The sequence below is a fragment of the Pseudocercospora fijiensis genome (assembly GCF_000340215.1).
Source record: "Pseudocercospora fijiensis CIRAD86 unplaced genomic scaffold MYCFIscaffold_2, whole genome shotgun sequence".
Lineage (NCBI taxonomy): Eukaryota > Fungi > Ascomycota > Dothideomycetes > Mycosphaerellales > Mycosphaerellaceae > Pseudocercospora > Pseudocercospora fijiensis.
Genome location: NW_006921533.1, coordinates 2,951,798 through 2,975,758, shown reverse-complemented (window position 1 = coordinate 2,975,758; position 23,961 = coordinate 2,951,798). Strand labels below are relative to the sequence as shown.

The 23,961-nt window shown below is 47.0% G+C and overlaps 9 protein-coding genes and 2 non-coding genes across 11 annotated transcripts; 3 read left to right on the top strand and 8 right to left on the bottom strand.

The window, feature by feature from the left end:
* Positions 1-2,433: 2,433 nt before the first annotated feature.
* On the bottom strand, positions 2,434-3,737 carry MYCFIDRAFT_171760 (uncharacterized protein; the record flags this gene model as incomplete). The annotated part of the gene is made up of 6 exons (XM_007925179.1): positions 2,434-2,723; positions 2,754-2,954; positions 2,989-3,071; positions 3,121-3,519; positions 3,588-3,697; positions 3,732-3,737. 6 exons carry the CDS (start codon positions 3,735-3,737, stop codon positions 2,434-2,436), a joined length of 1,089 nt encoding a protein of 362 aa, XP_007923370.1.
* Positions 3,738-4,070: 333 nt separating this feature from the next.
* On the bottom strand, positions 4,071-4,861 carry MYCFIDRAFT_111115 (uncharacterized protein; the record flags this gene model as incomplete). The annotated part of the gene is made up of 2 exons (XM_007925178.2): positions 4,071-4,162; positions 4,216-4,861. Coding segments are annotated over 2 exons (738 nt in total), but the record flags the coding sequence as incomplete, so codon positions are not given.
* Positions 4,862-5,356: 495 nt separating this feature from the next.
* On the top strand, positions 5,357-7,302 carry MYCFIDRAFT_70922 (uncharacterized protein). Its single transcript, XM_007924522.1, has 4 exons — positions 5,357-5,460; positions 5,582-5,771; positions 5,968-6,571; positions 6,620-7,302. The coding sequence occupies exons 1-4, from the start codon at positions 5,431-5,433 to the stop codon at positions 7,053-7,055; spliced, it is 1,260 nt and encodes a 419-aa protein (XP_007922713.1). The 5' UTR covers positions 5,357-5,430; the 3' UTR covers positions 7,056-7,302.
* A 118-nt stretch (positions 7,303-7,420) lies between these two features.
* On the bottom strand, positions 7,421-7,867 carry MYCFIDRAFT_130406 (uncharacterized protein; the record flags this gene model as incomplete). The annotated part of the gene is made up of 1 exon (XM_007925177.1): positions 7,421-7,867. A coding segment is annotated over one exon (447 nt), but the record flags the coding sequence as incomplete, so codon positions are not given.
* Positions 7,868-9,046: 1,179 nt separating this feature from the next.
* Positions 9,047-9,138, bottom strand: MYCFIDRAFT_t19. Its single transcript has one exon. It is a non-coding gene; the product is annotated as a tRNA-Ser (tRNA).
* A 658-nt stretch (positions 9,139-9,796) lies between these two features.
* On the top strand, positions 9,797-10,273 carry MYCFIDRAFT_39873 (uncharacterized protein; the record flags this gene model as incomplete). The annotated part of the gene is made up of 1 exon (XM_007924228.1): positions 9,797-10,273. One exon carries the CDS (start codon positions 9,797-9,799, stop codon positions 10,271-10,273), a length of 477 nt encoding a protein of 158 aa, XP_007922419.1.
* Positions 10,274-11,108: 835 nt separating this feature from the next.
* Positions 11,109-12,182, bottom strand: MYCFIDRAFT_81874 (uncharacterized protein; the record flags this gene model as incomplete). Its single annotated transcript, XM_007924612.1, has 1 exon — positions 11,109-12,182. One exon carries the CDS (start codon positions 12,180-12,182, stop codon positions 11,109-11,111), a length of 1,074 nt encoding a protein of 357 aa, XP_007922803.1.
* A 998-nt stretch (positions 12,183-13,180) lies between these two features.
* On the bottom strand, positions 13,181-14,314 carry MYCFIDRAFT_131313 (uncharacterized protein; the record flags this gene model as incomplete). The annotated part of the gene is made up of 1 exon (XM_007925176.1): positions 13,181-14,314. The coding sequence occupies one exon, from the start codon at positions 14,312-14,314 to the stop codon at positions 13,181-13,183; it is 1,134 nt and encodes a 377-aa protein (XP_007923367.1).
* A 914-nt stretch (positions 14,315-15,228) lies between these two features.
* MYCFIDRAFT_t26 lies at positions 15,229-15,314 on the top strand. The gene has a single exon. It is a non-coding gene; the product is annotated as a tRNA-Thr (tRNA).
* A 200-nt stretch (positions 15,315-15,514) lies between these two features.
* Positions 15,515-15,913, bottom strand: MYCFIDRAFT_130119 (uncharacterized protein; the record flags this gene model as incomplete). Its single annotated transcript, XM_007925175.1, has 2 exons — positions 15,515-15,637; positions 15,680-15,913. Coding segments are annotated over 2 exons (357 nt in total), but the record flags the coding sequence as incomplete, so codon positions are not given.
* Positions 15,914-16,309: 396 nt separating this feature from the next.
* Positions 16,310-17,186, bottom strand: MYCFIDRAFT_210358 (uncharacterized protein). Its single transcript, XM_007925174.1, has one exon. It carries the CDS (start codon positions 17,148-17,150, stop codon positions 16,467-16,469), a length of 684 nt encoding a protein of 227 aa, XP_007923365.1. The 5' UTR covers positions 17,151-17,186; the 3' UTR covers positions 16,310-16,466.
* Between the last annotated feature and the right edge of the window lie 6,775 nt (positions 17,187-23,961).

Sequence of the window (23,961 nt, the reverse complement as noted above, 5' to 3'; positions counted from 1 at the left end):
AAACGATGCTAATATCTATCTTGTGCAGTGGCAATGGTCCTTGACTACAGCAAAGTAAACACGCTGAAGCACGAACCTTCCACCCAGTCTGCAGAATCTTCTCAAGACTTTTCCGGGAGGAACGAGCCGAAAACTCGGAATGCGTTAAGCCTCCGTGCTGACCAATTATTTGCTGTTGAGCAAGAATGCAACGTCGCGCTTGTGACAGAAGAGGTTGTTGATGGTACGCGGTATAGTGAGGCGCACTGGTATCTATCTGCTAATCGACTGCAGGTATCGCAATGGGACACATGGCCAAGACCAGGATGAATGTCGGATTTGATGAAGCTGCGATGGACTGCCATTCAGCACTCCGCGAAGCTGGCGCCAGGCCAGAACTAAGGAGAATCGTGAGATCCACTCGGCCAGAGGTCGAGCTAATTCTGGACATAAAGCCGCCGACAGATTGGGTCTTCTCAACACAGCCTGGAGCCATCCGGCGACTTGTGATGAACCTCTTTGGTAAGTTTGAAATGGAGCAATATTTTGTGAAAAAGAGCTAACTACCATGGTCTGCCTAGGCAATTCGCTCAAGTACACCAAGCACGGGTACATCAATATATGCCTTCGAAGTATTCCACAGGAGAGTGCGCCCAAAAATGCCGTTCAATTTGCAGAAGACAAGCGTGGAATAATCAAGCTTACAGTCACCGACACTGGAAAGGGAATTTCTCCCGAATACCTAAGAACGAACATTTTCACACCTTTCTCTCAAGAAAACGCTCGATCGGCCGGCACAGGTCTCGGGCTCAGCATTGTTAGATCGATTGTCAATATGTTATCGGGAGAGATAGACATCAAGTCCATCGTCAACGTCGGGACCATGGTGACCATTACATTGCGTAAGTCGCACTCGCTCTGATCCCGTAGTGCTACACTGACGTGCCGGGCATAGCAATGCGGAAAGCAAATCTCTTGCAAGCGGAACGTCCCAATACGACTGGTGTGCCGTCCAGGACCACGATTCTACCAGATGAATCTCGAGTGACAGACCAGAATGTGACGTTCCTCCGAAACTTACGAAAGCCACCTCAGATCGCTATTTACGAGCCCGCTCTAAAGTACAAGAGCTTTGGCCAGACAAAGAGCGCATCCGCTGTCCACTCAGCACTCGTACAGTACCTGACCGGTTGGTTTGGATTCCCGGTGTTGCAGACTTGGGATTTCGATCTGCCTGCTCAGATTCTCATCGTCGAAGAAATCCACTTGCCCACGCTGCTCGCGCAGCGTCCCGATTTTCTGGACAATTTATCGCTCCAGTCCATCATCATACTCTGCACAGACCATGGCAGGCAAGCTATACTTGCAAAGGACATACAGAGCGGCCAGGTCGAGCTACTGTGCAAACCTTTCGGACCGTACAAACTCGCACGCGCAGTGAGAAGCGCTGTGGAGAAGGTATCACAGGAGAAAAGTACATCGAAGATTGGTGATGCAACTTGTGGAATGCGCGGAAAGGCATCGCCCGCCAACAGCACAAAGTCTGCGAAGTCCCAAGACTCAGGTCGCTCATCACAATTAGACTCTCAATCATCGACAGGGCATGCATCACTGGGCGTTACTCATGTCAAAGAAGTAAGCGGAAGTGCGGATGGAGGATTTCCATTTCCAAACGATGCTGAGTCTTCCGGGCATGATACAAATGCAAGGGTGGGAGATCCTGCGGCCGGTGCAGCACAACCAGCCTTTCTTACACCTCCTGGGTCATCCGAGAATACTGCGAAGGGTGTTGCACAGAACAGACATTCTCCAAACCCGGCCTCCTCAGTCCCAGATACCGATGAGAAATTTACTTCGGTCTGGGAAACTTCCAGCACGATACAAAGTCGCAAGCCACGCTTGTTGTTGGTGGATGACAACAAGATCAACTTGCAATTGTTGCAGACTTTCGTCCAGAAGCGCGGATATGACGACTCGATTTGCAAGACTGCTGAGGACGGACAACAAGCTGTGGAGGCCTATGGCCTGGACGCGCCCGATATCATTTTCATGGACATTTCAATGCCGGTGATGGATGGCATTGAGGCCACGCGCATCATTCGGAGGATGGAGTCGGAGAAGCGAGTGCAAGATGCCCAGCGAAGGAGCACCAGAAGTGATCCTGGTCCATTGCGCAACAAGTCAGCCCTGGTCGTTGCGCTGACTGGCAACGCGGAGGGCAGCGATCAATCTGCGGCATTTGAGGCTGGCGTTGATGTTTACATGACTAAGCCTGTGAGCTTCAAACAAGTCGGGACATTACTGCAGAACTGGAGGGACGGCGAGTGAAAGCAAAGATAAAAGTCCTAAGTTGAGTATCTCTAGTAGATTGAACAGTGACCTAGCAAAGTAATGAGTCCGGTGACTCCTGACAGCATCGAAGGCTGAAGGCAGCACTGTCATATACATCTTGATTCAGTATCCCGTCGCCTGCCTATCCAGGGCCTCGATGATGTCCGTGCTCTTAGCCAGGAATCCATTCGCATCGGCATTGTACCTTGCCATTTCCTCGGCATACCAAGGACTTGTCGTTCCCGTGCAGTCCTGTACGTAGACGACATCGAAGCCTTTGAAGAAGGCATCAATCAGCGTGCTCCAAACACACTGGTCACTGTTGACGCCACCAATGAACAAACTCGTAATACCCGACTCTTGCAAATACAGACCAAGCGGTGTCTGCGCGCCCCAAAGTCCAGAGAATCTGTCTATTCAGAACGTCAGTTCCCGAATCACACCAAAATGCCCCAAGATATTAGAAAATAAAAATTGAAACTCACTCTTGTGGAACAACAAATCCGTCCCAACCTTGATCCCCTCCTCATAAAGCGGCCACAAATCCCCCCAAAACCCTGGAATTCCAAGCTCCCCGACACAATTTCTTTCCCATATCAATCTCCGTCCCATCATCATCCTCTTCCAACTTCCCCATCTCACTACTACAAAAACTCGTCCCCTGCGTCCTCGAATCACTGCTGAAATTACTCAGAAAAGCTGGAGGCATCGTGATCAAATCATGAAAAAATCTATTCCCCAATTCACCCATAAAAAATCTTCTTGCCGTTTTTCCGGAAGGATTTTTACTAGATTTATCGTGGGAGGGACGGCTTCTCTGCCCCCTTGTAGCGTTGGGTTGTAGAAATGGATGGAGGAAGAAGTTCTGCATGTCTACGATTACGAACGCGGTGCGGTTGGGTTTCGATGATGGCTTTTTTTTGGCGGAATCCGAGCATGGGGATTGTTTTGGGGGATGTTGTTGGGTATAATGGGGAGGAAGAACGGGTCAGGTCCCATGTTGTGTTGTCCGGGGATATGGTCCAGAAGTTGTAGTGGTTTCCTAACCGGTTCGGGATTGTGGAGGTATTGTCTACGGTGGCGGTGATTTGGGCCATAGAGTTGGATGTGTCGTAGATCTGGGCGTAGATTGGGGTAAGGAGGGAGATGGAGGCGTTGAGGATGTATTGGCGGAATTTCATTTTGGAGGGGTTGCGGTTGCAACGAGAGCTTCCAGGTGTTGACAGTGTTTATCAGAGATGATGTCTATGTATACTCGCGCCCCTGTGAGCTGCCACGAGGCTGATGCGTGTTCTCCGCACGCATGAGCGATGTAGTCCGATAGGCATTTGGACTTGATCCAATCGCTGATAGTGTTGCTTGAGAGGGAGCTCAAATACCTTTGGCTCTAAATGCATGTCCGGGTTTAAGGTCTTGTTGACAAACATGTTGTGCAGATAGGCCAGTATTATCCCCGCATCCACGCGCCGAAGGCGAGATTGGCATTATTATGCTGAATGACGACTATGATTGCATTCTTCTCGTCGCTGAGTGCAGAAGGCAAAATTGAGCTGTGGTTACTCTAGTCAGGCCTCGGAAAGATGTCTTCTGGAATTAGTCAGCTGTCAATCATATACCCTGGCCTTCTATTGTTTCTTGGGCAAGGTAGTCGCATGAGTCTCGCTTTAGAGGTCGAACTGGCCGTGAATTAGTTAAGCAAGTGTGTAACGGTCTTCGGCTGTACAATGATGGCCTCCGATATGTATACAATATAACACAGGCTATCGCTTCACCCAAGCAGGCATCTTTCTGGCCTTGAGCTTTCCAGGCTTCTTTCTTTCCACACGTCTGGGATCGCGAGTAATAACGCCACCTGTTTGAGATTAGCATTGAATGTATCTATGGCAAGCCACAAGTTGCACTTACCTTGTCGTAGTGCTGGCTTTAGAGCAGGTTCATGCGCAAGCAATGCCTTCGCAACACCCAATGCGATGGCATCTGCTTGGCCTGTGGTTCCACCTCCTTTCGCCAACGCCCATACGTTGTATTTGTCTATTCTCTGGGTCACTTTCAACCCCCAAATCGCCGTTTCTCGGTCGTGTAATCGTCCAAAGTAATCTGTCAAGGATCGTCCGTTGACCATGACCTGGCCGTCCCCTTCCACCACAAATACAACAGCCATGCTAGACTTCCTCTTCCCAACTGCTTTCGCTCGTCCCCATTTATCGATAAGAATAGGCTTCGCTGCGTTGTGGTGTGGCTGGACAAGCTTCTTGAATTTCTCCAATGCCTGCGACACTTCGTCAGGTATCAGGGAAGGATGAATGTAGTTCAATCTCTTTAGTAGTTCCAGTAGCATCTTGTAGCTTTTCGCTCTGATAGGCTCAGCAACTTCAGCTTTGTACTGATCGATCGTTTTCCATGCGACTCTCGGCGCCTCTCCCGGAGGTAGCATGGGAAGCGTTGTATGTCTTCGCAACAACGCCGTCAGCTCTAACAAGTCGTCGGTATATCGCGGCGTGGCTGTAAAGTATGATGGCGATGCTGGTACGATGCGTATCCGTCCCAAGATGGGATGCTGTCGTTGATCCGACCGGTCATTTCCTCCTCTTGCACCTCCTCCGAATCTTCTCTGATTGCCGTCCCCCCTCTCATGACGCGGTCTGCTTTCTGTCACATGCGCTCGCGGCGACCCTCTTGTACTTTGTTGCCTGCTTCCGGACGCGAATTGATCTGGATCGTCGCTGAATTGTATTTGACGTGCTGCTTGGATGTCTCCTTGTGGTTCCACTGTCGCCAGCTGTTTCCTGGTCGAATGAAAATGGCGTCTTTGGCAGGCGCCAATGGCTCGCCGGCAGCCATTGCGCAGTATGTGGCACTCCATAGGTACCTTAGCGATGGAGAGTGCTGCGTGCGTGACAGTCGCTGCACATGTTCAAAGTCCTCTGCAGCGGAAGCAGCGGCAGCTCCCGAGGAAGTTGCAGGGATTTGGCGGGAAATTCTGCGAAGTCTTCTTGGGCTCCAAAGCTGGCGAAAGGACTCATTCTGCTTCTCCCACAACCACCAACAACACCTTCTGCCTCTGCATACAGCCAACGAAGGCGCCTTTGAGAACACAGAATCAGCATACAAATCGACAACATGCCGTTCGGAAAGCTTTACTCCTACGAGGTATGTTACTCCACACTCGAGAAATATTCAGGAGCACACACCTGCCCTGCCCTGCCCTCCCACCAACCAGCTTCCAAGTTGCAATTAGTAGCAGCACAATGTCTGACACCATCTTCTTCAGGGCAACCCGCGCACCACCGCTCTCCTCGCCGTCGCCAAGGCCAACGGTCTCGATCTCGAGTTAGTTCACACTGAGCCAGCAAAGGGTGTCAGCGACGACTACAAGAAGCTCAACAAGCTGGGCAAGATCCCAACTTTCCAGGGCTCTGATGGCTATGTCCTGACGGAGGCCATGGCTATTGCCATCTACCGTGAGTCCCTCGTCTTCTCGCGACATTCATATCCCAAAATCTACCCCACTGCAATGATGATAGATCAATATTTTTCAGTTATCCCTGTCTGAAGACTACTGTTGAGAACGTATTCACACTCTGATTGCAACAACGAATACACTCTGTCCAGCCTGCGAAAAGTTTCAGGGAACAGCAGCTGACAGTCTCGCCGCAGTCACCTCCCAGAACGAGAAGACCACTCTTCTCGGCAAGACCAAGCAGGACTATGCCTCCATCCTCCGATGGATGTCCTTTGCCAACACCGAGCTCCTCCCAAGACTCGCTGCCTGGTTCCGCCCACTCATCGGCCGCGACCCATACAACAAGAAGAGCGTCGACGACGCCCAAAAGGCCACCGCTGCCAACGTCAAGGCCCTTGAAGAGCACCTCACCGTGAACACATACCTCGTCAGCGAGCGCCTCACCCTCGCTGACCTTTTCACCGCCTCCATCGCTTCCCGCGGTTTCGAGTTCTTCTTCGACAAGCAGTGGCGATCGCAGCACCCAGCCGTCACTCGATGGTTCGAGACTGTTGCCAATCAGGACATTTTCAAGGCTGTCGCTGGTGAGCCAAAGTTCATCGAGACCGCCATTCCAAACACCCCACCAAAGAAGGAGAAGGAGGAGAAGCCAAAGGCTGAGAAGCCAAAGCAGGAGCCAAAGAAGAAGGAGGTCGCTGCTGCCGCCGCTGATGAGGAGGAGGATGAGCCAGCACCAGCGCCAAAGCCAAAGCACCCACTTGAGGCGCTTGGCAAGTCGACATTCGTCCTCGATGACTGGTATGTCTTGTGTGACGCATGTTTCCACTCATACTAACAAGCTTTTAGGAAGCGCAAGTACTCCAACGAGGAGACCCGAGAAGTCGCCCTTCCATGGTTCTGGGAGAACTGCAACTTCGAGGAGTACTCCATCTGGCAAGTCGACTACAAGTACAATGACGAGCTTACCATGACCTTCATGACCTCTAACTTGATTGGTGGTTTCTTCACTCGTCTGGAGGCCAGCCGCAAGTACATCTTCGGAGCTGCTTCCGTATATGGCCAGACCAATGACAGCATCGTCAAGGGTGCTTTCGTCATCCGTGGTAACGAGGCCCTCCCAGCTTTCGATGTCGCTCCAGACTACGAGAGCTACGAGTTCACCAAGCTCGACCCAAAGAAGGCCGAGGACCGCGAGTTTGTCGACGACATGTGGGCATGGGACAAGCCAATCACTGTCAGCGGCAAGACCTACGAGTGGGCTGACGGAAAGGTCTTCAAGTAAGCGATACAGAAGCGTGTGCGAGTATCTTTTCTGTTCACCTAGTCGAGCTCCGTCTACGATGGTAGACAGGATGGCGTCTTTAGATAGACGTGATGAGGGATGTTTGCATGACGGAAAAAGTTTCATTGTGCTGTTGGCGGCACGAATTAGCATGACCTGACGACTCATTCAATATTGTCGGCTGTGCTGGAAGTTGCTGATGCATAGCGATACTAATTCAATACAAGATACCACCGTCCATGGGACTATATTCTCGGAGTGATGAGCAATTCCTGTCTTCACCTTTCTCGTACTTTTTGCATATAGTTTTCGACTTGGCTGATTTAATCCAGGCAGTTCCTTCTGCACGATATGGATACGACCGTTCACGCCAACCCACGGAACGTCGCCCATCCACTTACGCCCGCTGCAATCCCTCCAAGCACCCATCGAAAATTATTTACAAATCTCCAATACAGGATCAAATCCTTCATATCCGTCTTCTCAGCCCATTCCCGACTTCTCAGCGTCCCACCATGTTTATGCGCACTTGGCCACCAGATATGCGTATTTTGCATGGGTTTGAAGTCCTTTTCGCTTCTGAGCAGCGTCTCGACCTTCCATTTACATGCTCCATTGATTCCCGGTTCCATGTATAGGAAAGTTATGGGAAGGATGCTGAAAATAAGAGTTGCTGCGAGCAAGTAGAGAGGGTTTGACGTTGAGGTGTAGAGGAAGATGTTGCTGAGGGTTCCCGGGGCTATGAGGGGTGGGACCCAGAGAGGGCCGTATTGATATCCGTGAAGCCACTGTCGGGCCATGGTCTTTTGGTTTGGGGCGTGGGACACGATGGGTTGGACGAAGGTGAAGCTGTCTGAGATTGTGAAGCCTGGAGGTAAGTGTGAGTTCTTCGGTGTTCTTTTGTTTCATTGGGGCTTACATTGTGCTGTCACACCTGCGTAGAGGGTTGGGAAGACTATGCCTATGAAGCGAGCTATTGGAAGGAGAGGGGAGGTCATGTTGGTAAATTGTCTGAATGAAGAGAAGTGAGGATTTGTGGTTTCTGCTTCTGGTCGGTCGTTCGTTTGGAGTGGTGATTGCAGTTTGGTGGAATGTGATTCGGATTGATTGATATGGTTGACAAGCGAGAATCTGCTCCGGTGACGATCAATCAAAGTGTCGTGGGTGGAAGAATGGTCACTTCTTTGATCGGTCAAATGGAGAGTGTGTTGTAGCACAACAAAATCGTAGGGTTCGGGCTGTCAACAAGAAATGTTGCTCGGCTCTGCTATATTTCGACTAAGAAACCTTACAGAGAGATTCAGCTTTGACTTTCAGGTGATGAAATGTATATATGCAGAGCCCGAGTCAGCTCGCGAGAGGCGTTCCGTGGCTGCAGCAGCTGAACTCTGTACCTGCATATGGTCACAGGGTGCCTTCTGTCTAACGGTCTCACATCGTTCCACGTTTATGTGTAATCTTGTGCCTGTGCAAAAGTGCGGTGAGCGGGAGCTTGATGCGATGTCATCCAGTCTCTTCGCAGTCTTGGGTCAGGCTGAATCCCTCGATTGTTTCATATCAACATTTCATTTTGCTAGAATCAATCCCTATTCCTATATGCAGTGAGGGACAGTAGGACACCGCCGGTAGTAATGAAGGTCACTGGCTTTTCCATAGTGTTGTCAAGTCGGTGAAAATTATCGTTCTGCGATAGAAGGTCAATTTATCGTGGAGTATGACTATGGTCTTGTCTTGGGATCGATCAAGGCGTCGTAAATGATCGGATCTTTCGTTGAATGTCTCTGTGATACGTCTCATCTGAAGGGCATGTATGGAATGCTCGCAAGAGATTGATTCTTTGCCGAACGAAAAGATGGCCTGTACTGCATCTGACTCGACTGCTAGTTGTGTACATGCTTTCACAGTTCAACTATGATGTGAAATCAAAAGAAAATTTGACTCTTAAGGTATATCCTATCGTCTGTACGACCTCCTGGACTGCAAAAGAAGCGCGACAACGGCAGGACTCGAACCTACGCCTCCGAAGAGATTTGATATCGAAGAGTATTCGAGTCAAACGCAGTAACCACTTTGCTACGTTGCCGTTGAGTGCAAAGTGAAAATAAAAGAAGTTTATGTAGATGCCAAAACCTAGCTCCGAACACTAACGACGACAAGCAGCCTGGGAGGCCAATTACTTGAGTCGAATTGGCACTGTTCTCAACCCCTTGTCTGGCCATTGATCATCTCTCAGTGTCCTCACTTGAAAATTTGGCCTTTGTGGGAATCAAGCCGAGGTTGGGTTTTGAGCGAAATCAAAGCCATAACGCTGCTCAATCAGCGATATTTCTTGATGACTTCATTGTCCAGATCAACTTGAGCAGCACAGGTCTTTCTATCTGGGTACAAAATGGTTTATGCAGATAAGATCATGATTTGGACCTGACTCAGTGGCATCGAAGCCAAGACTCAGTCCTTTAGGTGGGATGAGCGCCGTAACAGAAATCATTGATCAGTTTCTTCCAATCATCTGCTTCTGTAAATCAGCCAGAACTTCATATGCTTGTTATGTTTTGCATGCAGTGTGTTGCAGAGTTGAGATCATGATGCGAATTCATCGTGGTATACAACGGGAACTTGCCGTTTTGGGAAATGCCGTCCGCCCAAAGCTTCGACCTCCAAAAAGAATAATGATGCATTGAGATTTGCGAAAAGCACCCAAGAGACGGGTAGCTTGCTGCAGAACAGCGACACACACAGTTATGTCGCATCCGCAGCCTCCCCAGCGGCAGCCGTCAGCAATCGAGACAGAACGATACGCAAAGACGCTCCACAATGCCGCGATCGCAACATTAGTTGTTTGCCCAATCCTCGCCCTGCTGCCACCCCGAAAGCTCGACATGTACACGATCGGCCTTGTTGGCTTGACCGGGTACTCTGCCAATTACCTTATTCGCGAATCCAGCGGAAGGTCGATATGGCAACAAATTACCAGACCACAGAGACAGCCTCTTCCCAAAGAAAGCACACCCAGTGCCAGTGTCATCGGAGAACTCCAGAAAGAAGGCAGAAATGATATCGGTTCGGCATACTATGAGCAAGGTAGTTGGAAGGCTCAGCGGCAACGGGAGATCAAAGATGACGTGGAAGAGGGAAAGAGCTTTAGCGATATGATTGTCGATCAGGTGTGGTCGGTATGGAATCAGGGCAAGAAAAATGAAGAGGATGAGGAGACGTGAGAGGAGGTCAGTGGTTCGGCAAGATTTGGAAAACAGCTTCAGCACAATCGATTTCACGAAGTGAGGTTGCTTTCTTCCTCTTTTCGCCATGGAAAAATGCAGTCTTGGACCTGTGGCTTGAAAGAAATCTGCCTGCCAACGATGGAATGTCGCAATCGGATACTATGCCCAGTCGCGCGCATAGCGGAGCCCGCTGAGTAGTCTTCCAAATGCTTTTTGGTCCGTGACCTGCTTTGCCGTAAGGACGCATCGCCTGGCGGTCCTCCAAGACTGTGGTATAACTTTCGCGCTTGCGGAAGTTTTGGATGGGCGTTTTCCGGGGATCAAAGAATAGCACAACCCTTATGGCACACACAACAGCAGAATCAGATGCCGCATTAAGATCACCGGATCGTGCGATCCTGAAAAAGGACTACTCTGAGGATCGAGTCTTTTCTGAAGACCTTTTGACGACTGCCCTATGCCTATCGTGTGCCTCATATCTTACAGCCTGTCCAACGCGCTGAAGTTGCCGCTTGGGAATTTCATGCTCATGGTGTTGTCCAGCGATGCGGGATTTTGGGTCAGGAATCGAGGCATATAGCAAAAAGCCTTTGGGTGTTACAATTGTCGCAAACTTGATTTGCATAGGTAATAAACCTGCCTAAACACATCATCCACGGAGGCAAATCATTCAGGGAGGAAAGACATCTCGCCGAAGTTTCGAGATCGTTATTGGTTGCAAGTGCAGTCTATATCCATCTAATGCTTCCACGCCCCACTTCCAACCCATAGCCTGACAGGCACCGACAGGCTCAGTGCAAATGATCAAGCAGCTCTACCGGTACTACCACCATCACACAGTCTTCATCACACCAGCATCTTCATCCTCAATCTCCTCCATCTGGACGTGTCTCTGCTGCCTCGGACTGACCCCTTCAGACATCTCATCCTCCTTATTCGAACTTTGCGCCTTCCCTTCGCCAATAGCCTGCTGAACCGCATCAAAGATCATCTTCCTCAGCTCTTCCAATGAGACAGGGATCGACACCGTCTGTGGTCTCTTATCAACTCTACTCGGCGTGCTAGCTTGGCTGAGAGCCGGGTCGATCATCGGAGGACTAGCCATGACTGCCTCTGGAACGGGCGTGCACACGCGGGTAGTGGTTGCTGGCGTATACTGCTGCTCGTGCATCATGTTTGCCAGCGGAGGCTGCTGCATGAATGTACGGCAAGGTGGAGAGATGGCGTGAGGGTAATGATTCATGGGTGAGCTTGTTGGAGCATACTGCTGGGCGTGAACCGGTTGTGTTTGGCTACGCTGGACTCCAGGACGGAATCCCGGCTGTGAATGTAGCGCTTGCGGGTGAGGGTGATTTCTGGTCGGCTGACGTGGCGGATACGGTTGACTTCGCTGGCTCTTGCTTCTTGGAAGGCTCTTGAGTGTTCGCGGCTTTGGCTGACCTATTGGCTCACCAAGGTAGTGATCCGAACGCGTAAAGAACACATTCTGGCCCATATCTGCTGGTGGTTCGGAGACTGAGCGCCGATGCATGAAGTGCTGTTCATGCCGGAGTGGAGATGGCTGGTAAGCTGGTGCAGTTGTCTCGATGGAATTGAAGTACGGCGTGCTGGATGCGTCGATGTTCATGGAAGAATAGTTTTCGTAGACATTTGGCGATGGGCTCAGAGTGTCGTTCAGGTTTGAATTCACGGCAGAAGGGTCCTGTGCGAATCCGCCATTGTTCGTTGGTGGAGTAGATGGGTTGCTGAACGTGAGCTGAGGGTCAACAGTATCTCCAGGCAGTGGATTGGAAGCGGCGTTGAATTCTGCGATTGCACCCAACCCGAAATCTGAGTTGTCGTCCTTCGCCCAGCTGCCATCGAGAAACGCATCGGTGAAGGCCGTGTCTACTGTATCGCAGGCCATGATATCCGGATCTGTTGCAGAAAGTCGCTGTACTGCAGTCCGAGATAGCTGCCGTGGTACCAGCTGGCAGGAGGAATGAGGCAGAAAGATATCCACCGGGAGAACAGCAGTTCGCAGCAGCGATGGCAGACTGCCCTTGACCGCCCATTCTTTGTTCCTCCAGAGCCCAGCCAGGTCCAAGCGGTCCTAGTCGGTTTTGACTTGAGACATTGGCCGTCAGATGCATCAGAAGTGCACACTTGCACGCAGGCACCCGTCGGAAGTTGCGCCGGCGGCTTGCATGAACGTGTTTGCTTCGTGAACATCGGGTTCATGGCCATGATGAAGTGAGCCGCTCCAGCCATCACTGGAGGCGCAGGCCTATCATGAGCCCAGCTCTTGTGCATGAACTACTGTTCGCTCTGATACATGCAGATGTTCGCAGGCAAGCGCGACATGCATTACACGCTGCACACTGCACACTGCAACACGCATGCCTTGAGAATCGGCTACCGCCATTCCAGCGCCTCAGGATCCTTGCCACTCCAGCATGATTTTCGAGCCTTTCACTGTTGTTGAGGCCGCGCATCGGTGGCTGGCAGCTCACTTCATACCTAGCACCAAGTGATATCGGCAGCCTCAAGCATAGCAAGGATGAAATCGACAACTCGAGAATGCTGAGAGTGTTCGGCACAAATCAGTTGCACTTTCGAGGAGTCATCTGATTCTGATCGACTTGATGTCGTCTCTATACTCTTTCTCCCGGAGGCTTTGGAATTGCTTGAGCGCTACGCAGCCACCGCGGCTACAGGCTCGGGTGATGCATGAACAGGCTCTTATGATAAGCCCAAAGAGCTGAGCTGTCTGTCTCTAAAGCGACTATAAGCGCAAGGAAGGAAAGAGAAGCACAACAAGACGTGCTTCGATGAAGGGCAGAGAATAGCAGGAATGGAGGAAATGCCGCTCGTCGCGCTCGAGAAGTCTGAGTCGTTTACTTCGGCATAGTCCTCGCTCTGTACTCAGCCCATGAGATTTGCAGAACCTTCCATTCCATTTGACTGCCCGTTCTCGTGTTGCCCAGGTGCTGTGAACATATCACCGCCCCTCTTCCAGTTCTCCAAGAGCACCAAGGTCTCCACTCTCAAATCTTCCGCAATGGCGTCTAATTTTATATCGGCCCTGTCATAGCCGAAAGGATCCTCGAGCTGGGCGCCAATGGCCTCAATGCCATACAGTGTAAATGCGATGAACGACACCATGAGGATAGACCACCACCCCATCTCCTTCACCAACGCAAAAGGCAGCACACAGCAAAATAAAGCACACACTTGCCGCATATGTATGAGGTAAGCAACTGGCAGAGGCGTGAGGTGTATCGTCTCCATGCTGCCATATGCAGCGACCAAAGTGTTGAGCTGCACAGTCATCTGACTGGCCTGCGGTGAATGAAACCAGCCTAGATCGTGGGCGCGCTTGATGTATCCTTCTATTTGGACAGACAACTGAAGCACCAGACCAAGTCCTTGTTCTTCATGTCCTCTGGTCCCAGGCGGCAAAAGCTGGTCGTATTCTGCTTTATAGACACTGACACTTTCCCGGCGAACGCGCTCGACTTCTGTCCTCGGCAAGAGCAGAGGAATGGTCTGTCCCCACTCGGCACGCAGATGGTTTTTGGCTGCGAAGATGAGTGCTAGCAAAAGCCTCACGGTACGCTCCGTGTCGGCACGCTGTGCTGGAGTAGGAGGCGGTCCTCCAGTCTTGTAACTGCAGGCCAAGAAACTTCTCGTCAGATTGCGGATGTTCGTTTCCAGCGTTGTGAAAAGCTGGTTGCCTTGCCAGAACCGGTCGTAGCTGGTGCTATTCCTGAACACAAGCATCAGACCGACAACGATACTGAGGCTCGGTATGGTGGCGGATGGAATGCCAAGATGGCCCTGTAAGCTATAATCGAGATAGCAGATGAGGGCGGTGAAGGCGGCATGGAGCATGACTGGAAGAGCAATATCGGCGTGTATTGCGCCCTTGACAAAGCGGATGACCAGCGGCCATCTTCTGGGTTTCTTCCTCATGCTGTGATAGCTTGGAAACGTTGGAGTGCGGTGATGATGTGGTCTTCGCGGCACACCCAGTCTGGCCTTGCCATTGGTAGGCATATTCTTCGCGATTGGTATCATGCTTGGAGAAAGATTCCCAGTCCAATATTTTCTTTGTCTTTGGTCATCCAATGGCCGAGACGCAGTTTCCCAATGGCGCTGCCTGGACTCGAAGCGTGAAGGAAAGAGCAATCGCGATCGAAACGATAATTGAGACTGTGCGTTCATGGGATCCCAGACCTGCGAACTTCCTGGACCGCCAGGCTGAGCGCCAGCGCATCATATGTATTATCACGTGTGTCCGCGGGTCAAGAAGATACAGCATGGTATATGGATATCGATAAGACTATCGATGGTCGAGGCTATGAGCGTCCCCGATGCGGTCGAGTGGAAATTTATGCAGCCGAGAACTGCCGACAATCATGATCTCGCCCGAAAAAGATTACAGCGGCTCCCATCTCCTCAAGCGAGCGGCTGCTCAGCGGCATGTCTTAGAATAATATCTTCCCTATGAATGGCTGGACGACTGTCTTCATGATCCAGTTCGCTGTCGACATGGCTCCAGTCCTGTTGACGATCCCGCTTTACTCATTGCTTTATCGATCGCAGATGGCCAAGCTGAAAAGTTATTAGATGGTCTTTTTGCTGACCATGTAACTTGGTAGGAAAAGCTCCGTACGACGAACAAGGCATCCAAGGAAAGAAATAGGCAGCAAGGTCGAGCATGACACATACTCTCTTACATCGGTAGCACATGCCCGCTGGCATGTGATGCATCGCTCAAGAAGGCAACATGTTCACTCATTTACATCATGCTTTCGTGATGGACTAGTTTCTGCTCGTGGCAAGCTTCGTCAAACCCATATTACTTCTTTGCACTGAGCTTCGCAATCGTTCCGATATTCCAGCGTACTCAAACCAGAACTTGCAAACAAACACACTATATATACATTGCAAAAATTTGCTGACTAAGCGCCTCTATGGCTCAGTGGTAGAGCATTGCACTTGTATGTTGTAGACAAGATTATGCAAAGGTCCCTCGTTCGATCCGGTATGTTCGGTTTTCAAACGTTTGACGTATAAACTGTTCTAATGAAATCTCTGTAGGGGTGGAGGCAGTCATCGCTCTTCTTTTTTGCATTATCTATGTATGGGCTTGGTCCTCCACCTGCGATCATTGATAGAAGCAAACAAAATAGTCTATTCTGACTGGAACATCTCCTCTTGCTCACTGCTTTGTCGTCGTTACCGACCGGCATTTCATAATTTCATATCAGCATCAACATTATACTTATTATGCTCACAGGTGACTAGTGCGGCCCCATCCTTTTCACGCTTCATCACTGCCCGAAGCATGGCGATCCTCTTTCCAACATGGACAGTCTTTATCAACAGTCAGCCGGACGAATGATCGAAAACGTGGACTCTCAGGCCACTTGCCTCGCACTCCATTAGCAATACCTCGCCAGGCATAGCTGGACGCATAAAAGTGAAGTTGATGGTTCGACAAATGCCCAGCGACTTCCAGAAACCCGGCTTGGCGATAGGATACAGTGCCCAAGTGGTAGCACATTCGAAGAACGCCGTCGTTGCTCCTGCATGGAGAGTGCCCATCGGGTTCAAGAATTCAGGTTGTACTGATGTAGTCAGAATGATTTGGGACTTTCGGTCAAGACTTCTCTATCGTTTACCAGGAAATCGAAATGTCGCCTTTGACAATGTGTCTGAGATCTTCTCCGCTTCGACGATTTCAACGATGTCCAGCCAAGGGAGCAAGAAGTTGCTGCCCTCCATCTTGTCATACTATAGAGTCCGAAGGTAAGCCATTGCCGTTGTATTTCAGCTGATAATGAAAGTGTACCTTTGCTCGAGCCTCGCCTTGCAGTAGCACTCTGGTCATTTCATCTTTTAGCGCCATGGCGAGAACTGTCTCATTGACGAGTCTTAGCAATGGAGTTGAGCATCTTTCGACGTTGTCCGCATTGATGTTCAAGGCGCTGCAGAAATGGGTCCGGCAACGGCAGCCGAGGTCCAAAAGTAGCCGTTGCCGAATATGAATGGCATGTTCTATGCATTCCGCAACCACGGCCATTTAATCGTACATCATTATCAAAGGAAGGAGATGCCAAAAAAGGAAACATGATGAAAATGTTGTCAACGCCGAGCATCCCGGCACCGGGACCTGAGGAAGAGCCAACAGACCTTCACTTCATTACCTGGCAAACTCGTTGGTAAATATGTCCTGCTCTCTGATCTCTTCGGGCCTAGTCAAAAGATTATGATACTTCAACCACTTCAACCACGCCGTCCACTTGGTCGAGTCCATGAAGCCTGGCTTCAGTCCAAGATCGGTGTAGTAATAATTGATGCTCGTCTGGCTCATGAGCAAGAAGTCTTTCGATCGTTGTGGCGTCGTGATATGGTGGAGAATGTCTGCTGTCTCGTGAGGATGCTTCATTGCATGCTCGTATCCCTCTCTAGTGGCCGCAATAAAAGCAGATAAGACCTCGCCGGGCGGACTCTTTGCAGCATTACGAGCGATGACGGGTGAGTAGCCGTAGGGAATGCCATAGTCCTCGAGCAGGAAGTGCTTGGTATCGACATGCTCCATCTGCGCCTCAACACCTTCCCAAGGCACGAATATCCAAGTAGCATCGACACTACCATTTTTGACAGCGTCGAAGAGGCTCAGCTTGCCGTGGTTGCGCTCAACTTGGACTTTCTCGGAGTCTCCTCCATCCTTCTGGATCATCGCTGTGACAATGGCATCTTCGTACTTCGCGTTGTAGCTTCCATATTTCTTTCCATTTCCTAATTCTTTCATGCTGTTCAGCTTCGTGCTTACAATGGCCGACGCGTCCTTTTGCAGAATCGCATAAATGGCTTGTAACTTCATCTTGCCATTTTCGTTGTACGCAATGCAAGACTCAGATGGGCAGATTGCCAGGTCTACCTCTCCGGCTTCCACCCTTTTAGCTGGCGTCTTGGTATACTCAGCATCTGGCGGGAGAAGCTCCACCTCCAGACCATGTTTGTGGCATGGTCCTTTGTCTTTCGCAAGGTACAGACCGCTATGGATAGTGTTCGGCGTCCAGTCAAGAGCGATACGTATCTTCGTTGGCGCCATATTGTCTATAGTCTGTCTTCGATAGTACACAGTCAGCGAGTAAACAGTCTTCTTACCTTTGCCTATACCGTAGAAACTGATTAGCCTGCCCATGGGCTTATTGCTGTATTGTATTAGACACCCTTATATTATTAGGTGGGCCTAGTTGCCAAGGTAGGCTTAGTAACTAGTGAAAACCTTGTTGCGGCACGTATTCGCGTATATAGACCTCGTTGTTAATAGACTACTATATAGCACTATATTCTAGGCTCTTGAAGTGTTGTTGTTATTATCTTAATAGCTCCTACTAATCTATAGGCGGCGGCGAAAGCAGGACCGGCTCTAAGGCTTAATTCTACGCGTATTTCTACTCTAATAGCAAGCTCTTTAAAAAGGCTAAAGAAGCCATTTATACTACGCCTTAAGCAGCAGAATATCTTCGGTTATAATTTAGAAGGCGCGCCGCTAAGCGAGGAGTCGATATCGAAGAAGCCGGTAGTAGATTTCGAAGTGCTCTCGAAGCAGGTCGTAGGTAGCGAGAACGTCGCATTTCCTAGTAGAACAGCGATTAGAACTAGACCTAAAATAAAGGCGTACGCTCACCGCTATACTGCCGCTAAGAAGCGCAGGTTAAGGTGTCGCGACTAGAAGCGTAAGGCGCGCGCGCGTACGGCGGACGACCTTACTAGCAATCTCTAGCAGATAACCTTAGAAGATACAGTCGTAAAGGAAATAATAAAGCGAGTCGCGGCTAGCGAGGTTAATAGAAGTAACGAGTCTATAGACGACGAGGCGCCGCTTCTTAAGGCGCCGATTGATATATATAACGAGTTAACCGAGGAAAGTAATATTAATAGAAGAGAGGTTGCCGCTAAGACTAAAATAGGTATACGGCGGAAGTCCTATATTCGCGAGTTTAAGCTATACGTTGTCAATTATAGGAAGTCTAAGAAAGCGAGGTATCGCATTAAAGGAGGCAAATATAAGGTCGCTCCGGTGTCTATTGCTAAGACTGCAAAGAAGTTCAAATTAGACTGCAAGCAGGTTAGAGAGTAGTATACAAACGAGGACAAGATCCGCGCCTCGAAGTCGAAGAGTCGTTAAACTAGCAATAGCAAGAGATTAGCCCTTTATCCTCAACTCGAGGCAGCGCTCTATAAGGGCATAATATAGGCTCGAGAAGGTGGAATTAGAGTTAATAGAGCATAGATCCTAAGGGCCGCTTAGAAGATATATGCTACGCTATATCCTAAGAAGGTCTACAAGCTCTTCGGTCGTCTACAATATAAGGATTTCAAGTTCTCTAAGGGATAGTTCTTAGGCTATAAACGACGCTAGAATATCTCCCTTCGGCGTAAGACAAAGACCGTATAGAAGGCTCCTAACGAGCTTGTATTGCTTATTATCTCGTAGCTTCAATTCAACCGTCGTAATAGTATCTGCCGCCCTAGTAAGGTTCCGGATCCAACTACGAAGGGTCGATATTCTCCTAGTTAGATTAGCAATATAGATCAATTACTACTACCCTTCGATTTCCGCGCCGAAGAGACCTATAATTACAAGGGCGCTAAAACAGTCCGAGTGAAGGTTGGAAAGAGTAGATAGGATAAGAGACAAGCCACTTTCTAAGGGGAAGTATATAGTAACGGTCTATAGCGTAGAAAGCCTCTTATTGTCTTCCGTAGCAAGCTAACCTACCTAGATACGCCTTATAGAAAGTACGAGAAGAAGTTCTACGACACTAGCGTTCATGTACTATTCTAAGAGAAGGCCTAGGTAGACGAGGATATTATAATAAAGTGGATTGAGAAGAGTTAGAAGTTCTTATACATTCTAGGCCTTAGAGAGACTAAAGATATGCCTCGTTTATTAACGCTAGACGTCTATGCTATATAGAAGACTAAACGAGTGTTGAACCGCTTCCGTAAGCTAAATACGACTACTTCCTTTATTCCTAGTAGCTATACTAGTTATGTCTAGGCACTAGACGTATCCATTAACAAGCTCCTTAAATTATATATTAAAGAGGCCTACGACGACTACATCTTCTACTACCCTAAGAAGATTGACTAGCCTATATATGAGAGGCGCGTTCTTATAACCAAATAGGTAGCAATAGCCTAGCGAAGGATCCACGTTAAGAAGAAGGACCTTATTATTAAGACCTTTAGCAATCTAGGGCTTACCCTACTAACTAATAGCTTAGAAGACGCGAAGATCTAGATTAAAGACTTGCCTAGCATTCAAATTGGTGACTATAGGCGCGTACTAAGTAGCGAGAATATCGCTACGGACGATACGGAAGTCTTAGAAGTCACGTACGAGCATACATTCAACCCTTAAATACCGGACTAACTAATCAAACAAGAAGAAGGCATAGAACTCGGTCCCCTAGACTATATACTAGCATTCTAGCTACCTCCTAAGCTTTAAGAACAGCTTAATAACATACACGTTGACCTTACTGCCGACAGCGATAATAAGGGCCGTGTAAGGGACTGGTTTAAGTCGAATAAGGACGTAGAACATGAGTCGGATATTGAAGATTGAAAGTAGCTTCTTTACGAGCTTAGAGCTAGGATTGGCTTCTACCGATTGCCCTTCTATATACCACTACGCTTTGACTTTTATACATTATAATATAGGACAATCTTGTAGCCCGCAATAAGGCGAGTCACCGCCGCTATCGTCTGTCTTATTTAGACCATTATAGCGTATAGTATATGCTCGTAAAGGTCTATAAAAATCGCGAAGTAAAGCTTCGGTCAAAGTCGGCCGAGCTTCTTCCCCGCAGGCTCGAGAATCTTAGATTTTAATGGTTTACCGCTAGTTTCTTAGCTACTACTTAACCGATTTACTTCGTTCTTTTTTTATATAAAAGCGTATATACTAACGAGAAACCTAACAGATCGATCGAGTAATTACGTAGTGTTACTAGGTATTTGAATAGAATCAAAGATTTTGGAAAGCCGCTAAGACCCCGTACGCCTTAGGCAACAACAACCACCCTATTACATATTCTATTGCTTCGAAAGCGACTAAACTAGCAACAACAACCTCTACGCCTTAATCTTTATCATATGCTGATATATAGTAAGCATATCGCGCACGGCGGCTTTAAGAGACGCTAATTCTTCCTTAATCTAGGTCAATTCCGCCTATATTTGCGCGTTTCTATCGCGCTAAAGCGACGGCGGTAATAGAGTGTCGCGATAGGCGTAGAACGGCACTTCTAGACCCTCCCTTACTCCTCTACGCAGGTGTGCCTTACGAGCCTCTATTTGGTCTATTTCTAGCTGCATACGCTGTGTGTATAGCCTCTACGGAGTCCTTAAACTCGAGGTTTCCGAGCTAGCCGGTAGCGACGACAATGGCTCGATTTTAATGCCTCTAGACGGCTTGGAAGGCGTATGTTCAAACTGACAGTATTAGCAGGCTTCTAACACTCTACCGAGCCTTTACGTACGTCTATTCGCACCGTATTATCCGCTATATCGATCGCTCTACTATATAAGAGGTAGAAAGGAAATGAGGCTAAGAACACCCCTATTTAGAAGCCGGAGAGAGCCGTTTCCGAGTGGGTCTACGTATACTATAAAAACTATGCTTTCTACGCTATAATAAGGACTTCTAATACATTGAAAAACGGCATTATTAGGGTAGGCTTATCAACCACCTAACACTTCGGATACTAATAGGTAGTATTATTACCTAGGCCTATCTATAGGGGTAGGCTATGTTGCTACCCTAGGCTAGCTAATCAGTTTCTACGGTATTAGACTTATTAGGATAGAGGCATTCGCTTTAGATCCCTTAAACGTAAGCTATTGTTGTAAGTTATTGTTATTACAGCTCGAACGAGTCGAAGCTTCGGGAGATTGACGCTTAAGGCTCTTCGACACCGACAATCTTCCGTAGCAGCACCTACTATCTCGTAAATCAGCTCCGGCTATTCATAAATTAACGGACCTAGGGCCGCTCCGGTCTCGGTAAGACTACATTGTTAGTAATCTACACTGTAGAGCATCGCATAGTGACTTCTAATGCCTATGCTAGCTACTTACTAGAATAATAACGTAGGAAAGAAGAATTAAGTAAATAATAGACGTAGAATTCGATACTATAGCTAATCCTAACTGTTCTAGGCATACTACCTGCCTAGCAAATAAGGTTCTACGACCCTCGCATTAACGTATAGTTCCTGCTATACAATCTTAGTATAATCTAGTATACCTACTAGCGCCGTAGGTACTAGTAGAGCCCTCGGAGTAGGCGGAGGTCCTTCCTAAGTAGGTAGATAAGTAGATAAGGGGTTTCTATCGTACTGCCTATGCTTGTAATAGCTAGAGTAGCAGTCTACGTTATCTTTAACGCACTTGCACCTCCTATAGGCCGTTTTGTATATACAGCCCTAGAATAGCGATAGTAAGGTATATATAATAGCGACGGTAAGGTAGAAAACAGCTATCTAGCGGTAGAGGATATAACTAACAAATTTGCCTTAGGCCTCCTCCGCGATCGGACGACTAATTAGCAGCGTAGCTGCCAATCTAGATACCGCGGCTACCGCCCGCGAAAATCTAAGTTGTCTGCTAAGACCGAAATGATTAGCTAAGAAATTTCGCAGAAGTAATATTTAATTAAAGATTGAAGGGAAATTTGACTTACCCCGGATTTCAGCGTAGAACGTTAATCGAAACAAATATTAAAGGGAAATTTGACTTGCCCCGGATTTTAGCGTAGGTATTAGCTAGTGTTAGCTAGCTAGTATTAGCTAGTATTAGCTAGTGTTAGCTAGTATTAGCTCGGACTATTAGCTAGTATTAGCTAGTATTAAAATCTAAGTTGTCCGCTAATACCGAAATAATTAGTACCGTAGCTACTAATCTAGATACCGCGCCTACCGCCCGCGAAAATCTAAGTTGTCCGCTAAAACCGAAATAATTAGCTAAGAATTTTAGTAGAAGTAATATTTAATTAAAGATTAAAGGGAAGTTTAACTTATCCCGGATTTTAGCGTAGAACGTAAATCGAAAGCGCTTAACGAAACCCGGATATAAGCGTAAAACGCTAATAAAAATTTAGTAGGAGCTTAACGTAGACTAAAGACCTAGATATAGCTATATTCTACTAAATACGAAGCCTATCGACTAGTATAAAGGTCCCCGTAGCGAAAATATTAGTAAGACTACTAATAGTACTATTAATTTTAATAAAGCTATTAGTAGAGGCTGTAGAGCTACTAGTAACTTTAGACTATTAGACTATTAGTAGGGCTACTAGTAGGCAGCTACTAGTAGGACTAGGTATTAAGAAAACTATTAACAAACCTATTAATTAAACTATTAGGTAAACTGTTAGATAGACTATTATATAAACTATTAGCTAAACTATTAGTGAACCTAATAAAAGAACTAATAATAAAACTAATAATAAAACTAATAACTCAAATGGCACTAATAGTAAAATAGTTAGTAAAACTACTAATATGACTATTAATAAAACTGCTAATAAAACTGCTAATAAAACTGTTAATAAGACTACTAATTAAAACTACTAAGACTATAAGCTAACCTATAAATAGGACTACTAATTAAAGTACTAAGACTACTAACTAAACTAGAAACAATACTATTAACAAAACTACTAATAAAACTATTAAAGAAACTACTAATAAAATACTAATTAAAATTTTTGTTAAACTAAAACTAGTAATCGAACTGCTAATTAAACTATTAATTCAATAGTTAATCAAGCTATTTATAAAATTACTAATAAAACGACTAATTAAACTACTAGTTAAGCTACTAGTTAAACTACTAATTAAACTACTAACGAAATTTTAAATCAACCGTTACTAGCAATCAAACTACTAATTAAACTGCTAGCTAAACTACTAATCGAACTGCTAATCGATCTACTAATCGACCTACTAATCGACCTATCTCTATTTAGATATTAGTAATTTAGTACTATATACTTTAAATTATATAATTTATTAGGGGACTAACTACTGATAAAATACTAGTTAAAACTTCTATTAGACTAAAACTAGTAATCGAACTACTAATTAAACTATTAATTAAATAGTTAATGAAACTGCTAATTAAATTGCTAGTTAAAATACTAATAAAACTACTGGTTAAACTACTAATTAAACTACTAATTAAACTACTAATTCAATTTTAAATTAAACTATTACTAGTGCTTAAACTACTAATAAGACTACTAATAAGACTACTAATTAAACTACTAATCGAACTATTAATCGAACTATTAATCGAACTATTAATCGAACTATTAATCGAACTATTAATCGAACTATTAATCGAACTATTAATCGAACTATTAATCGAACTATTAATCGAACTATTAATCGAACTATTAATCGAACTATTAATCGAACTATAAATCGAACTATTAGTCGAACCGTTAACCGACCTCTACTAATCGACCTATCTCTATTTAGAAGTTAGTAATTTAGTATTCTATACTTTAAACTATATAATTTATCGGGGGACTAGTAGTAGAAATAACTAGTATAATAGCTAAATCTATAATAGCTAGATAGTATAGCTTAAAGCTATTAATCTCTAAGAAT

Bases quoted from the DNA above. Each gene is read 5' to 3' on its own strand.
- MYCFIDRAFT_70922 (XM_007924522.1), top strand. From the start codon at position 5,431: ATGCCGTTCGGAAAGCTTTACTCCTACGAG. The intron at 5,772-5,967 runs GTGAGTCCCTCG...GTCTCGCCGCAG, and splicing joins CATGGCTATTGCCATCTACC to TCACCTCCCAGAACGAGAAG. The intron at 6,572-6,619 runs GTATGTCTTGTG...ACAAGCTTTTAG, and splicing joins ACATTCGTCCTCGATGACTG to GAAGCGCAAGTACTCCAACG.
- MYCFIDRAFT_210358 (XM_007925174.1), bottom strand. From the start codon at position 17,150: ATGAAGTTACAAGCCATTTATGCGATTCTGCAAAAGGACGCGTCGGCC.